General features: G+C 47.7%; 1 protein-coding gene across 2 annotated transcripts in view; it reads right to left on the reverse strand.

Moving 5' to 3' along the window:
- Positions 1-6729: 6729 nt before the first annotated feature.
- Positions 6730-17385, reverse strand: part of LOC140390365 (E3 ubiquitin-protein ligase TRIM39-like) — a 30364-nt gene continuing 19708 nt past the window's right edge. For both annotated transcript variants that reach the window (XM_072475476.1, XM_072475475.1), the window contains one exon: positions 6730-9551. In XM_072475476.1, the coding sequence (XP_072331577.1) occupies positions 9028-9551 (524 nt within the window). In that variant the 3' untranslated portion in view covers positions 6730-9027. The remainder of the gene's footprint in view (positions 9552-17385) is intronic.

Raw genomic sequence — 17385 nt, forward strand, 5'->3', positions numbered from 1 at the left:
GGGCAGGGCTCTGTGGGTCTGATTTAAAGGGGCAGAGCACTGTGGGTCGGACTTGAAGGGGCAGAGTTCCGTGGGTCTGATTTAAAGGGGCAGGGCTCTGTGGCTCTGATTTAAAAGGGCGGGGCAGTCTGAGTCTGATATAAGCAGACAGGGCACTGTGGGTCTGAGTTAAAGGGGCAGGGCTCTGTGGGTCTGATTTAAAGGGGCAGGGCTCTGTGGATCTGATTTAAAGGGGCGGGGCCCTGTTAGTCTGATATAAGGAGACAGGGCTCTGTGGGTCTGAGTTAAAGGGGCCGGTCACTGTGGGTCTGAGTTAAAGGGGCAGGGCACTGTGGGTCAAATTTAAGGGGACAGGGCCTGTGGGTTTGATTTAAAGGGACAGGGCACTGTGGGTTTAATTTAAAGGGGCAGAGCATTGTGGGTCTGATTTAAAGGAACAGGGCACTGTGGGCCAGAATTAAGAGGACAGGGCCCTATGGGTTGGATTTAAAGGGATAGGGCCCTGAGGGGAAGAGAGAGGGAGAGAGGGGAGGTGGGTGGAGCAGGGAAATTTTAACCGGGTTAGGAAACTGACCGTCTGCTGTGAAGTCTGTTTTATTTTAATTTAAACTCTCCCCGGCACGATTTTGCTATCTGGTCGAAATCAACATGGAGTTTAAAGTGGAAAAAAAAACCTTGAAACCCCAGCCGAGCCTTTTCGAGTTCATTGACGGGCGGATTAGGTTAAAATTGCTCTTTTAACATCGAGAGTGAAGCATCACTTTGGGATTTTGTTTTTTGAAAAAGGAAACATGTTGCATTCATATAGCACCTTTCACAGCCCTCCGTGGCGCTGCACAGTCAAGGAATTGTTTCTAGCCAGCATGTGGTGCAGTGGTTAGCACTGGGATTGCGGCGCTGAGGACCCAGGTTCGAATCCCGGCCCTGGGTCACTATCCGTGTGGAGTTTGCACATTCTCCCCGTGTCTGCGTGGGTTTCACCCCCACAACAATGTGCAGGGTAGGTGGATTGCCCCTTAATTGGAGAAACAATAATCGGGTATTCTAAATTTAAAAAAAAGGAATTCTTGCTTTAAAAGAGGCATCAGGAAACGAATTACAGCCAATTTGCACACAGTAAGATCCCACAATGTGTCTTTGTCCTACTGGCTGAGGAATGTGGGTCAGGCCACCTGGGTAAACTCTCTTCCAATTTAGTCATGGGAACCACAGGAGGGATTTAGCATCCCGAGTAAAAGATATTGATCTAACCCAATGGATTTTTGGCGAGGATTAGAGACAACGCAGTTTACGTGCTGTGTCCTGTTTTACTCTCCCACAGAGGTCAGCGGAGATTAATGTTACACGCTACATATAAAAGGGGAGTAGCTCCCAATTCTGTGGAAGGTTCTCCCAGCGAGTCGTTAGCTGAAAACAATCTTGACATTCAATGTTCTCACCATCGCTGAATCCCCACTATCAACATCCTGGGGGTGTGGGTTACCATGCACCAGAAACTCAACTGGGCCAGTATATAAATACTGTGGTTAGATAAGCAGGTGAGGGACTAGAAATCCTGCCAGGAGTAACTCACCTCCTGACTCCCCAAACACCTGCCCACCACCTACAAGGCACAAGTCAAGGGTGCAATGGAATACTCTCCACTTACCTGGATACATAAAAACATACATAGAAAATAGAAGCAGGAGGAGGCCATTCGGCCCTTTTGAGCCAGCTCCGCCATCCATTATGATCATGGCTGATCATCAAGTTCAATACCCTGATCCCTCCTTCCCCCCATATCACTTGATCCCTTTAGCCCCAAGAGCTGTATTTAATTCCCTCTTGAAATGAATGGATGAGTGCAGCGTTTCCAGACTCCACTGACTGTGATACAACATCGACTGTGCGAGCCGTTTGCACCCTCTGCGTCCAATCAAAGCGCATTGAGTATGATGTAAGTAATATAAGCATAAATATTTATTTTGTTTTCACCATTTGATGGCAGTCGGTGACAGTTCTGTCAATATATGAACGCAGGGCATAGGATCATAGGAATTAGGAGCAGAAGGAAACAATCCAGCCCTTCGAGCGTGCTACACCATTCAATCAGATCATATCTGATCTCTTCCTGGTCTCAAATCTACCTCCCACCTGTTCCCCTTTAACCCATTTTTTTATCAGAAATATATCGATCTCCTTCTTGAAACCATTTAATGACTCCGATTCCACCGCACTATGGGGGCAACGAGTTCCACCAATTCACCACCCTCTGCGAAAAGTAGTTTCTCCTCATCTTAGTTCCAAATCTACCGCCTCTCAACTTTTATGAATAAGCATTTTTTTGTAACCCGCGATGAAATATGTAATTCATCTGATTCACAGGGTCATGGTTTGTGAACGTGCCCGATTTCAATCGTGCGGCCCACTGAGATGAGGGAGGGTCACTCACGTGGCCCACTCACTGGCCGAGTTTGCCCATCGCTGCTCTCGGCACTTCCCTGATTGCTCCCTCACAATCCCAGGGCATGGGGGCAGGGGTGGAATTTTCACCTAGCCCACCCGTGGGGATTGGGGGGTTAAGGGGGACAGTGCCACTGGTTCGATTCTCCATTGAAAGTCAGTTTTAACACAAGTAAGCAGCGCAGATAAGAGTAAAGAGTTGCAAAGGGTCAGGACAGGTATGCCGGCAGCAAATGGAGTTCACTTTGTGGCCATTTGTGAATTATCTTTACTTGTTCACGGGATGTGGGCGTGGCTGGCCGGGTCAGCATTTATTGGACATCCTAAACCGCCCTTGAGAAGGCGATGGTGAACTGCCTTCTTGAACCGTTGCAGTCCCCATGGTCCAGGTACACCCACGGTGCTTTTTTCCCGCCCTCGCCTGTTGCAATCTGATACAACTGAGTGACTTGCTGGGCCATTTTGGAGGAGCAATTAAGAGTCGACCACGTTGCCAGTGTGCCTGGAGTCACATGTAGGCCAGACCGGGGGGGGGGGGCAGTGATACGGGAATACCAAGATGGAAAGCGGGGTGAAAAGGGGGATGGAAGATGAAACAATCGAAGACATCACATAAATTGTTCGGAACATTAATGCGGAGGACTTCCGGAGGCGTAATGTAGGGGAAGACACGCGTGAGGTGGCTCCTGCTGATGTACTCTATTTTTTGCTTCTTTTCTTAGTACCACAGAGGATTTACTCTTAAAAACCCACAGATTTATTGGAATAAAGATCTTGGGCTGGTTTCTCCGCTGCCCCGCTCTGAAATTGCGGCCAGCGAGGGGCGGACAATCCACTTTCACGCAGTATTCGTGCCCGGCGTCGGACCGGCGATTCTCCAGGCCCCGGAAATCGGTGTGACCGCGGGGTATGCGGCGGCGCCTGGGGGGCCATTGCCAGAGGCCCGCCTAGCAATCTTCCGCTCCCGACCTGCCGGGTTCCCGACGGCGTGGAACCACCTATTGCCGGTCGGGATGCTGCCGTGGCGGCTGTGGACTGAGTCCACGGCAGCCCTGGTCGGGGGGCAGGGGGAATCGGAGGCGAAGGGGGGCCCAAAAGGGGAGCGGGGATTAAATCTGTGCGGTTTCAGGCTTGGGCGCCGCCGATCGGGGGGGGTCTCTTTTCTCTGCGTCTCCGCGGTCTGAGTCCGTCATGGAGCTTGGCGCGGCAGCTGGAGGCCGGCGCCGTGCGCATGTGCGGACTCCGAATCGGAAGTGCGGGGACCCATATCCGGAGCTAAAGCTACGAGATTTACTCCGGGTCCCTGCTAGCACCCTGCAGGGCATTGAATTAGTTCAACTTTTTAATAGGAATTTCGGGAGTAGAACTCCACCGTTTTTACGCCAGCATTCGACCCAGTGAGGTCGGCAACGCTATTCAACGTTTCCACTCGCTAGCACAAACATTTGCTGAGAATCGCGCCCACTCTGTGTAGACCTGGATCGATGTCCGCTGGTGGCCATATTTGAGGTGTTTGATTCACTGGTGGCCCAGTCTGTGATGAAGGTGGATGTCCTCATCTTTGCCTCGTTGGTAGCCTGGTGGTGCATACTGCTGGATGGAGGTCTCCTACATCACCCAGTGCCTTGGCTTGGCTGGGTGATCTAATGTCATCTCTGCATTTGAAGCAGAGCAAGTTCACCATCAGAGGATCGGTGAGAGGCAACCAGTCATTTCCTTTTTTAAGGAGTTAGTCACCGTCAGCTTTTAAGGGGTTTAGGATAGGTTTTGCATTAAAGTTAATTGAAGTCTGCATTGTTATAACCCATAAGGGTCTCATGGGGTAGGGGTGACCCACTACCCACAGAGCCTGCAGAGTTCGAGCTCTCCTGATAAGAGGGCGGGGGACTCTTAACCAGGGACCCGGGTTCGATTCCTGACTTGGGTCGCTGTCTGCGCGGAGTCTGCACGTTCTCCCCGTGTCTGCGTGGGTTTCTTCCGGTGCTCCGGTTTCCTTCCACAAGTCCCGAAAGACGAGCTGTTAGGTGAATTGGACATTCTGAATTCTCCCTCTGTGCACCCGAACAGGTGCCGGAGTGTGGCGACTAGGGGCTTTTCACAGTAACTTCATTGCAGTGTTAATGTAAGCCGACTTCATAGATTATACAGCGCAGAAGGAGGCCATTCAGCCCATCGTGTCTGCACCAGCTCTTGGAAAGAGCACCTACCCAAGTTCAACACCTCCACCCTATCCCCATAACCCAGTAACCCCACCCAACACTAAGGCCAACTTTGGACACTAAGGGCAATTTAGCATGGCCAATCCACCTAACCTGCACATCTTTGGACTGTGGGAGGAAACCGGAGCACCCGGAGGAAACCCACGCACACACGGGGAGGATGTGCAGACTCCGCACAGACAGTGACCCAAGCCGGAATCGAACCTGGGACCCTGGAGCTGTGAAGCAATTGTGCTATCCACAATGCTACCGTGCTGCCCTGTGACTTGTGACAATAAAGATTATTATTGACACAGTTTATGTACCTTAGTATAAATAGAGTTGGCCAGTCAGGCACCGACTAGAGGAGACCCAGTAGGGAACTACTGGCGCTGTACATAATGGTTGATGTGTTGAATAAAATAAGTTTTGTTCATCTCTACAACTCGGTGTGGACTCCTTTCCTTGCCCCTTGCAAAATGGATGTTTTTGCTTTCTTGTTTTTTATTTTCGATTGTGATTGTGTAGGTTGTTTTGATTAATCTAAAATTTTTCAATAAGCTATTTTTAAAACGTAGGGCAGCACGGTGGCGCAGTTGTTAGCACTGCTGCCTCACGGCGCTGAGGATCCGGGTTCAATCCGAGCCCAGGCTCACCGTCCGTGTGGAGTTTGCACATTCTCGCCGTGTCTGCGGGGGCCTCACCTCCACAACCCAAATATGTGCAGGGTAGGCGGATTGGCCATGGTAAATTGCCCCTCAATTGGAAAAAATACGATTTTCAAAAAATGGGGTGAAGGTGGAAGAACGAGTTGACAGTCTGAAATTGTTGAACTCAATGTTAAGTCCGGAAGGCTGTGACGTGCCAAATCGGAAGATGAGGCGCTGTTCCTCCAGTTTGCGCTGGGCTTCACTGGAACATCGCAGCAGGCCAAGGACGGACATGTGGACCTGAGAGCAGGACGGTGAGTTGAAATGGCAAGCGGCAGGAAGATCTGGGTGCTGCTTGTGTACGGACAGAAGATGTTCTGCAAAGTGGTCACCTAGTCTGCATTGAGTCTCTCCAATGTAGCGTAGACCGCATTGGGGGCAGCGAATGCAATAGACCAGATTGAAGGAGGTGCACATGAAGCGCTGCCTTATTTGAACAAAGTGTTTAGGCTATCCAGATCGGAAACGTTAGGTCCGCTCTTTCTCTCTCCCTACAGATGCTGTCAAGACATCCATGGGTGGGATTCACCCTTCCCCGCCGCCGGTTTCGTAACCGGCGATCGGGCGGCGAATCTCTTTTGACGCCGGAATCGGGGGTGGCATCTGTTTGACCCAGGTTTTGGATGCTCCGCCCCCTCCAAAACGGCGTCATCGCGTCACGCGCCATTGGTGCGGCCTTAGCGCATCACCTGGAGGCCCTCCCCCGGTGCACCGCCCCTGAAGGGCTGAGTTCCCGACCGCATGGTTGGCGTGTTGTCTCAGTGGTCGGGAACCCGGCACGGCGCCTGCGGACTGTGTCCAGTGTCGCCACAGTCAGACGGGAGCCATGCAGCTGGCCAGGGGAGCTTCCGCGAAGGCTGCGGGGACTAGTGGGAGGTGGCTAGGATGTGGCCAGGGGGCACTATCGGGCAGGTCGGGTCCAAGCATGGCCGGCACCATGTTTTATGGCACGACCGCTACAAGTCATCGCCATACGCATGCGTGGGCACGGACCCGGCCATTCTCCAGCCATTTATATCATAGGAGCCGGGAGTTTTATGCGGCGTGGCTACAGGATCGGGGATGGTGCGCCGCCGATTTCTTTGATGTCAAACGCCACAGATCCTCCTCAAGTCGGCACAAAATCGGTGAATCCAGTCCCATAGCTTTCATCGTGGTATTCCCTGGAGTTTCGAAGATTGAGGTCTGATTCGATCGAGGGGGGCTTCCAATGTTAAAAGGATCTGATTAAAAGTTGCTGCATCACCTTGGGGGGGGGGGGGTAAATCTGACCCTATTCTCAGGGTGGGAATCCCACAATCCCATAGGACTTCAGCTTTGGACAGTCCAATATTGACAACTAGGGACAACCAGCCAACATAAGCAAACAGACAGACTCATTTGTGAATCTGAAACATTTATTGGCAAGAATGTTACAATTTCAAATTTTAATGCTGATACTGAAATGTACCAATATAATTACAGCTGGCATCATCGCCACAGTAAGTGTGCAGATATATGTATCGGTATCATTACATATGTAATTCAGTCATGTACAATTTAACCCAACCATTGCACATTTACATTTCATCTAACAAATTGGTTTCCAGAGAAGGATTGAACGTAATTATAAAGCTGTCTATTATTGTACAATAGCAAGACCGATAGCGAGAACTTAGCTGTTGTTCAATATCTGTAACTTGTACATCAGTGAGCAAACACAATTGCAAATAGCCTGCAAATTAAAAAAAGATGCAACTCACGCGGTGAAATTCTGAATATTTCTCAATGGAAAAGATTTGGGCCCGTTGTTACCTGAAGGATTCGTTGTTACCTGAACGTATCAATGCAGTTTGCGAAAAAGAATGAGTGAATTTATAGAATCAAATCATAGAATCCCTACAGTGCTGAAGAAAGCCACTTGGCCTATTGAGTCTGTAGCGACCCTCCAAAAGAGCACCCCACCCAGGCCCAATGCTGAGCCTGCAGCGGCCCTCCAAAAGAGCACCCCACCCAGGCCCAATGCTGAGCCTGCAGCGGCCCTCCAAAAGAGCACCCCACCCAGGCCCAATGCTGAGCCTGCAGTGGCCCTCCAAAAGAGCACCCCACCCAGGCCCAATGCTCCGTGACCCTACCTAACCTTTGAACACTGAGGGGCAATTTAGCATGGGCAATCCAACTAACCTGCACATCTTTGGACTGTGGGAGGAAACCGGAGCTCCGGGAGGACACAGGGAGAAGGTGAAACCCCCACATAGACAGTCACCTAAGGCTGGAATTGAACCCGGGTCGCTGATGCTGTGAGGCATACTTTGTAAAGTGTTTTTTCTCTGTTCAGAATAGTAGTGAAAATGTCATTCGACCCATCAGATCGATACCAGTGTTCCTAGTCCAATCGAACCTCCTCCCACCTTCTTCGCCTCACCCTATTAGCGTGTGCTTCTATTTATTTCCCCACTCAAGACTTTATTTTGGTTTCCTCCTGCTTAAATGCATCCATGCACCAGTCTTCACCTCATCTCCTCCCAACGATAGTTAGTGATGTCTGCTGCTGAAAGGACAACGTTTGCAGGGAGAGCGCGGGTGGGGGAGTGGGATTAACTGGGAAGCTCCTTCAAAGAGCTGGCATAGGCATGATGGGCTGAATGGTCACCTTCTGTGCGGTAGGATTCTATGTGGAGTCACATCAATTAGTCAGATCATTTCAGAAATTAACCCCCCCCCCCCCCCCAGCTAAGGTTACACTTAAATAGCCACTGTGGATGCTGGAGATTATAAATAAACAAACAAACAAAAAAATGTTGGAAAAACTCAGCAGGTCTGGCAGCATCTGTGGAGGGAGACATAGAATGAACGTTTCGAGTCCGTCTCGCTCTTCCTCAGAGCTAAAGAGAGGGAGAAATGTGATGGGTTTCAAACTGTTTAAGAGGAGGTGAATCAAATGTCATGACCACAAAACGAAGGGAGTGTTAATGGAAGTATTAAGGACTAAAGAAGGTGCTGATAGAGGCATAAAGGTACGATAGCAAAAATGTGTTAATAGCCGCAAAATTGTGCTTCGCAAAAGCAAAACTTTGAAACAGGTGACCAGAACAGTATAAAATCCATCACATTTCTCCCTTTCTTTAGCTCTGAAGAAGAGCCACACGGACTCAAAACGTTAGTTCTGCTTCTCTCCACAGCTGCTGCCGGACCTGCTGAGTATTTGCAGCACATTCTGTTTTTATTTCGGGTCTCCAGCATCTGCAGTATTTTTCTTTTACTTTTAATGTGAAATGTGGATACCTAGCTTGCATTCCCTCAAATTGAGAAGATTGAGGGATAACCTGGTGTTTTTAATGTTAAACGTATTTAAGAGGGAGAAACTATTTCCCCTGGTTGGCGTGGGGGGGGGGGGGGGGGGGGGGTTGCGGTTGGCACATGGGGAGCGTGAAGGGCAAGGGGACCGAATCTGAAAAGTAGAGCGAGGCCTGTCAGAGGTGATGTCAGGAAACACTTCATCAAAGGGTAGCGGAAACCTCAAAATGTTGTCGAGTCTGGAGGATCAATTGAAACTTTCAAAACTGATAGTTTTTTATGTTAGGGTAAGTGTGCTAAAGAATGGGATGCCGAGTGGAGTTAAGATAAAGATCAACCACGGTGTGACTGAATGGTGGAACAGGCTCTGAAGGGTTGATTGGACACCTCCTGTTCCCACCTTAAACACGCAAGGTAACCAGTTTCAGCGAGTCCATTTTACAGCCAGTGTAGAAATAGGGATAGAGTTCCTCAGTGAAGGTGTCAGTGAAAGTGAAGAGGTGGGACAAGTCATCGGCATTGTAAAAGGACACCTGCCCCATCTCATAATCCAAGTAAACCCCGATCCTCTGGGGCTTGGTGCTCAGGCGTAGAGGGGTGTGAGGTGAGGTGAGGGCCGCGTATTCCTCGCCGGACCGCCTCAGGGCCCAGATACCCGCCTTGGGCGTCGGCCTGGTGTTCGCCTTCCTGATAACGGACGCTGTGGCCACCCCCACCGCCCACTCCCAGTTCATCCTCACCCTCACCTCCCAGTAGTTCCTCCCTGACGCGAATCCCTCTGAGCTCAGCGCGCAGAGGCAGCGGCCGAAGCTGGCTGGGCGTCTCGAGGTCTGCTTCCCGCTCCCGGCACGCAGGCTCCTGCAGTCGGCAGACAGGCTGAGGTGCGGGTGTGCTGTCTTGGCATTGAGCACCAGCGCCACTGGAACTGAAGCAGGTGACGGTTAATAATAACAGATGATTGCTCGGCAGGTAAACAGGGAGAAAGACAGAACTTTGTATTGTGCAATAATGCAAAACAAATAGCATCACACCCGCTCCCTCCCCACATACGCTCCGCTTGAGTGATACTGGTGTCAATGTATGGGGGTGCAGAGATTGTGGAGGAGAGGGGTGTACACTAGGCGACGAATTTGCCTGCCCACCTGTGCCACTATCATCCCACCCCTCAACTTCCTGCCAGTGATCGTGGAAGGTTTTATTAACCGGGTACAAGTCTTCCTCCATTGGCACGGCAACCGAATTCACCCAGTGGTTTAATTTGACAGCAAAGTGAAGCCCGGATCCCAGGGGCCACTTTAACCAGGTGCAGGAGTGCAAAATGGACAATAGCCAATTGTCACATGCACCACCCAAGTCTCGGGAGACTTTGGCAGAAAAGAACCTCGGGTGTGGAGCACCCGGGTGATCAGTTCCCTTGTATTAATCCAGAGAACACAAATTCTCTGCCAAATTTTCAAGGGATCAAATCATAGATCTTAGACCTGTGCAGACTATCTGGACAGAGAAGCGTATATACTTTCTCAGCAACACCATTTTGCGTCTCGTATTTTAATAATTTTACGCGTGAACATAAATAGCATCGATTTTGGAAATGGTTTTGGAGAACATGACCTCAAATCCCACCGCGGCAGTTTAAAAAACTTGATTGCTGTTTTTATTTTAAAAAATTAACAATAATAATAATTTTAATTGGTGTCACACGTAAGCGTCCATTAACACTGCAATGAAGTTACTGTGAAAAGCCCCTAGTCGCCACATTCTGGCGCCTCTTCGGGTACACAGAGGGAGAATTCAGAATGTCCAATTCACCTAACAGCACATCTTTCGGGACTTGTGGGAGGAAACCGGGGCACCCGGAGGAAACCCACGCAGACACGGGGAGGACGTGCAGACTTCTCACAGACAGTGACCCAAGCCGGAATCGAACCTGGGACCCTGGCGCTGTGAAGCAACAGTGCTGCCCACTGTGCTACCCTGCCGCCCACATCTGGAAATAAAAGATTTTTTTCGTCAAAGTGATCATGTATTAGTCGGATTGTCATGAAACCCAACTGGTTCCCAAATGTCCTTTAGAGAACGCAATCTTCTCTCCTTAATAGGCAACCTGAGGGGCCATTTTTAACCTAAGCCACCAGTGGGCAGACTGATGTGATCGGATGCATTGCGGGTTCGTTACTTGAACCCCACTCACTACTCCCCCACCCGATTTTATCCCCCATTGCAGTGAATATTGGGAAAGGTGTAAACCTGGCTTTGTGTGTGATTCCCAGCCAACCAATTAGGTTAAAACAACTCCCGGTGCCTTTGCTGCAATGATTCCGTTGCTGGTTACTGTAGTATAGGGTCTGGAACATATAGGGTTAACGTGGGTCTGAGTACAGCCCGCTCCACACACTGATGTAAGAGAGCACATGACTCTCATCGAGGGGGTCAGTCTAGTATTGGACAGAGACGTCTGCACAAACAAGCTCGGAGCCAACTCCCAGCTTGAACCCTTTGCTGTGTATATGGACATAGCTCTTGTAGTTAATAAATACCCGCAGATCGGTGAAGATAAATGTAGGTCCTTCACAGTCAGAAACAGGGGAATTTATAATGGGGAACAACTATACAACTGACCAACTATACTCATAGTTTGGTTCTGCCTTAAGGGCACAAATCATTCCAGAAATGTTGAGGGACACAGGGTTTAGTGAGAGGGAGGAACTGAAGGAGATCAGTATTAGTAGAGAAATGGCATTGGGGAAATTGCTGGGCGAGAAGGCTGATAAATCCCCAGGGCCTGATAATCTACATCCCAGAGTACTTAAGGAAGTGGCACTGGACATAGTGGATGCATTGGTGGCCATTTTCCAAGATCCTATAGACTCTGGAACAGTTCCTACAAATTGACGGGTAGGTAATGTAACTCCACTATTTAAAAAGGGAGGTAGAGAGAAACAGGGAATTACAGACCAGTAAGTCTGACGTCGGCTGTGGGGAAAATTCTAGAATCCGTGATCAAGGATTTTACAGCAGAGAACCGAGACAATCGTGACAGAATTGGACAGAATCAGCATGGATTTATGAATGGGAAATCAAACTTGACAAATCTACTGGAATTCTTCAAGGATGTAATTAGTAGAGTGGATGAGGGGGAGCCAGTGGATGTGGTTTATTTGGACTTTCAGAAGGCCTTTGATAATGTCCAAATAAAAGATGAGCATGTAAAATTAAAGCGCAAAGGATTGGGGGCAGCGTATTGATATGGATAGAAAACTGGTTGGCAGACAGGAAACAAAGAGGAGGAATAAACGGGGATTTTTCCAAATTGGCAGTTAGTGACTAGTGGGTACCGCATGGATCGCTGCTGGGACGCCAGCTATTCACAATATATATTAAGAATTTCGATGAGGGAGCACAATGTAATATCTCCAAATTTGCAGATGACACAAAGCTGGGTGTGAGGGTGAGCTGGGAGGAGGATGCAGAGATTCTTCAGTGTGATTTGGACAGGTTGAGTGAGTGGGCAAATGAATGGCAGATGCAGTATGATTTGGATAAATGTGAGGTTATCCACTTGGGTAACAAAAACAGGAAGACAGATTATTATCTGAATGGCCATAAATTAAGAGTGGGGAATGTGCAACGAGACCGGGGTGCTCTTGTATACCAGTTGCTGACGTTAAGCGTGCAGGTACAGCAGGCAGTAAAGAAGGCAAATAGCATGTTGACTTCCATAGCGAGAGGATTGGAGTACAGGAGCAGGAATGTCTTCCTGCAATTGTACAGGACCTTGGTGAGGCCACACCTAGAGTATTGTGTGCAGTTTTGGTGTCCTTATCTTGCTATAGAGGGAGTGCAGAGGAGATTTACTGGACTGATTCCTGGGATGGCAGGACTGGTGCAAGAGGAGTGATTGATTTGATTCGGACTCTGTACTGCGCTGTATTGCTCTATGTTCTATGTATCCACTGGAGTTCAGAAAACTGAGGGGGGATCTCATAGACACCTATAAAATTCTAACAGGACTAGACAGGGTAGATGCAGGAAGAATGTTCCCGATGGTGGGTACATCCAGAACCAGGGGCCACAGTCTGAGGATACGGGGTAAACTATTTAGGAGAGAGTAGGAGAAATTTCTTCACCCAGAGAGTGGTGAGCCTGTGGAATTCGCTACCACAGGAAGTAGTCGAGACCAAAACAAAGGCATGTTTTCAAGAGGCAGTTAGATATAGCACTAAGGGCGAAGGGGATCAAAGGATATGGAGGGAAAGGGGGATTAGGCTATTGGGTTGGATGATCAACCATGATCATAATGAATGGCAGAGCAGGCTCAAAGGGCCGAGTGGCCTCCTCCTGCTCCTATTTTCTCTGTTTACCAGATTAATACGTGGAATGGGCGAGTTGTCTTAAGAGGAAAGTTTGGACAGGTTAGGCTTTTGTCTGCTGGAGTTTAGAAGAGTAAGAGGCGGCTTGATTGAAACATATATGGTCATGAGCGGGTTGTTACATTCTGGTGCTTGGCCAGTCGGAATGATGCACAGTAGATCGTCTAGTTCTTACGCAGTAGATCGTCTAGTTAAAATATTCGTGGCGACGAGGGGATTTTCACAGTAACTTCATTGCAGTGTTAAGCCTACTTGCGACAATAATAAAGGTTATTATTATCTTATAAAATAATAAATACTGTGACCCCTGGTTCTGGACATACATGTGTGGTAAAGATAACTAGAAGAAATAGAAACATATTACAAACTACTAATACTGATAAATTATCCCAGAGCTACTGCAAGTATGACTATCCACTAACACGACTATCTCCCAACTCCGAGGTACAGAGTCATGTAGTAGACTTACACTGCCACCTGCTGGTCGGAGGTTATTTACATCATTATATACATGACTGCTTATGCATATGATCACATCCCCTTTCCTTTGGACATGTAACTATTTACATTCATGACTTTGTTTTACAATACAATAAGATATACATAATTCTTTAGAACATTTAATTATTTGCAGGCCATCACAAATTCAGTCTCTCAGGTTTCCGTCTTTGTCTTGTTAATCTCCTGAGCAGTGGTTGAACTTGTGACCGTGTTTCATTTTCATTAGTTGTTGCAGCTGTTTCTTGTTGTCCTTCTTGACTTTGTGCATTTTTACTTTGTTCTGGCTCTGTCTGCTGAATCGTATCTTTTTCAACTGTCTTAGGATTGCTCACAATGTCTTCGTGCAGATCCATTACCAAAGGTTGCTGAACCTTCAGCAGAACTCTCCAGTTTCTCCTTAAGACTGTTCCAGCATCAGTGATGATCAGATACAAATGAGAATCTGCCTGTTGCAGTACCTTTGCATACTTTGACCATCTATTCCCATCTGGATCTTCCAGTCTGACTGTGTCATCTGCTTGCAATGGTTGATTTGTCGTAAAATCTCTTTTGCCTTCTTTTTTGAAAGATCAGTTTCCTCTCTAATCTTCAATTAACTGGTTCCTTCAGTAGTTTGAACTGAAGCTTCCTACAGTGTGCACAGTTTTTCACCTTTACTTGAATATCGTGGTTGATGCCGGCCAATAAAACGTATCCCTGCCTCTTCTCTTGCACTTTTCTACTCCCAAGTGCCCTTCATAGATTTTTTGTAATATAAATTTAGAGTACCCAATTCATTTTTTCCAATTAAGGGGCAATTCAGCGCGGCCAATCTACCTCGCCTGCACATCTTTGGGTTGTGGGGGCGAAACCCACGCGCACACGGGGAGAATGTGCAAACTCCACACAGACAGTGACCCAGAGCCGGGATCGAACCTGGGACCTCGGCGCCGTGAGGCAGCAATGCTAACCACTGCGCCACCGTGCTGCCCTATCCCCAGATGATTATGTCGTCAACATATACTCTGACTCCTGGAATCCCTTCAAGATGTGTTCCATGGCACAATGGAAATTTCTGATGCATAAATTATACCAAATGGCATCCTTAAGAAACAATATTGCCTGAATGGAGTGTTGAAAGTACACAGCTTTGTGCTTCCATTGTCTAACTTGAGCTGCCATAAACCTTGTGAAGCGTCTCACTTACTACCATGTTGCTCCTGACTTCTCATGTGTGATTTCTTCCCTCTTCGGAATCAGAAAATTGTCTCTTTTAATGTTGAGGTTCAGATCTTTGGGGTCCTTACAGATTCTTAGATCGTTATTTCTCTTCTTAACGCAGACCATAGAGTTTACCCAATCTGTAGGTTCTTCTATGCTTTTGGTTATGCCTAAAGCCATCATCCTTTCTAGCTCATCCTTCAATGTCTTTTAATGGAGCTAGTACACGGCTCTTTCAACTGGATTCGCTACGTGAAAGGTAATGTGCCAAAGCTCTGAAATAACCCAGGAAATTCCTTCAGTATGGAATCTAGTGATGCATTTTGTCTGGTTAACATACAGTCTGCACTGTAAACTCGCTTAACCAGCTCAAGTGCTTCACACGCTTTCCACTCGTAGTAGAGATTCACATTCCACCTCTACAATGGAATATTTTACTGTGTGAACTTTGTTCTTCACAGTTACATCGAGCTCGCATGGTTCTAGCATAGTAATTTAATTTCAGTTGTAGTCTTTCAGTAGTACTGCTTTAACACTTGTGGTTTAATTCTCAGCTCTTTTAAATTTGACAAACTGATAAGGTTGGCCCTCATTCCTGTGTCGAGTTTGAAGTTAATTAATGTGTCATTAATCATTAATGGAACGGTCTATTTGTCTTTTGGAGTGTTTGCATTTATTTCACTATTGCTGCAAATCGTCATGAAAGCGTCGTCATTCTGCGTGCCTTGGCGATCCTTGTCCTCACTAGGAATCATGTCAATGACGAACGTGTCTCCAAGCGGCATACTTCATCAACCATGTTAACTGATTTTGCTTGTTCCCCTTTTTTTACTGGTAACGCATTGCTTAGCAAAATGATTTTTGCCTTTACATTTGGAGCACATCTTCCCAAACGCTGGACAATGTCGATTGCCGCATCGCTTGCATGAAATGGAGGATTCGGTCGGTGGCTTAAAATGGCTGCTGGGGGGCAGCACGGTGGCGCGGTGGGTTAGCCCTGCGCCCTCACGGCGCCGAGGTCCCAGGTTCGATCCCGGCTCTGGATCACTGTCCATGTGGAGTTTGCACATTCTCCCCGTGTTTGCGTGGGTTGCGCCCCCACAACCCAAAAAGATGCGCAGGGTAGATGTGCTAAATAGTTTACCCCGTATCTTCAGACTGTGACCCCTGGTTCTGGAAGTAGTGTGGATAGGCCACGCTAAATTGCCCCTTAAATGGAAAAAATTAATTGGGTACTCGAAATTTAAAAAAGAAAATGGCTGCCGGTGCTGGGACCACGATTTATACTCGAGTGCGTCACTACTCTAATGGCTTTAGCTGCCTCTCCTATCTTATCGCCAAAATATTTCAGATTCAAAGTGCTAATCTGCTGTGTAGCTAGCTCGCTGTAATGACAATTTTGATAGCATCATCAAGCTGAAGTTCATTTTCTCTTAACAGCCTCCAGCGTACCTTGTTGTTACAAATCCCGAACATGATCTGATCACGGATCATCAACGCTTTTAGGGTAGCAAAGTTACACGACTGCGCCTTCAATCGCAAATCTATCAGAAAACTATCAAACGATTCGCCTGCCTTCTGGGTGCGCATGCAAAATATGTAGCGTTCGAACACCTCATTTTCTTTGGCGTGCAATGCCGATCAAATTGCTTTACAACTTCCTCGAAGTTCGTGCTATCCGCCTCTCTATCGAAAACGAATGTATTAAATATTTCTACCACTGGTCAACCTGTAACAGTGAGCAGCAATGCTATGCACCTCTCATCAGGCTGTGCCTGCAGACCAAGGGCTGAAACATAAGCGTGAATTGCTGTTTGAATACACGCCAATTCTCATCTACTTTACCAGTGACTCGAAGCTGGTGTGGTGACTTCAGGCCTTCCGTCCTGGACTTTAGCGCATTGAGTACTATTTGCCAGTAGTTCACGAGGTTAGAACATAGGACTTAGAACATACAGTGCAGAAGGAGGTCATTCGGCCCATCAAGCCTGCACCAACCCACTTAAGCCCTCACTTTCACCCTATCCCCCTTATCCAATAACCCCTCCTAACCTTTATGGACACTAAGGGCAATTTATTATGGCCAATCCACCTAACCTGCACATCTTTGGACTGTGGGAGGAAACCGGAGCACCTGGATGAAACCCAGACACAGGGAGAATGTGCAAACTCCGCACAGACAGTGACCCAGCAGGGAATCGAACCTGGGACCCTGGTGCTGTGAAGCCACAGTGCTAACCACTATGCTAACGTGCTGCCCTTTAAGTTAGTAGAAGATATTTTCTTTTTTACTTTCTTCTTATTCGGAGTTATGTTTAACTGTTCGGATCTTCAAAGAAGCTTGTTTTCTTAGTAGATCTTTAGTCCTGGTACCATGTTACGTTCTGGTGTTTGGCCAGTAGGAATGATGCACAGTAGAACGTCTAGTTCTTAGTTAAACTATTTTATTATAAAATAAATGCTGGGTAAAGATAACTAGAAGAAATACTACTAATACTGATAAACTATCCTCAGCTACTGCAAGTATGACTATCCACTAACACTCCAAATCCTCGAGATACAGAGTCACATGGTAGATTTACACTGCCACCTGCTGTTCGCAGTGGTTTACATCATTAAATACACGCATATCATCAGAGGGGTCTTGACAGGGTGGGGGTGGAAAGGGTGTTTCCTCTTGTGGGATAA

This window comes from Scyliorhinus torazame, chromosome 14 (genome assembly GCF_047496885.1).
Source record: "Scyliorhinus torazame isolate Kashiwa2021f chromosome 14, sScyTor2.1, whole genome shotgun sequence".
In the NCBI taxonomy this organism is placed as follows: Eukaryota; Metazoa; Chordata; class Chondrichthyes; order Carcharhiniformes; family Scyliorhinidae; genus Scyliorhinus; species Scyliorhinus torazame.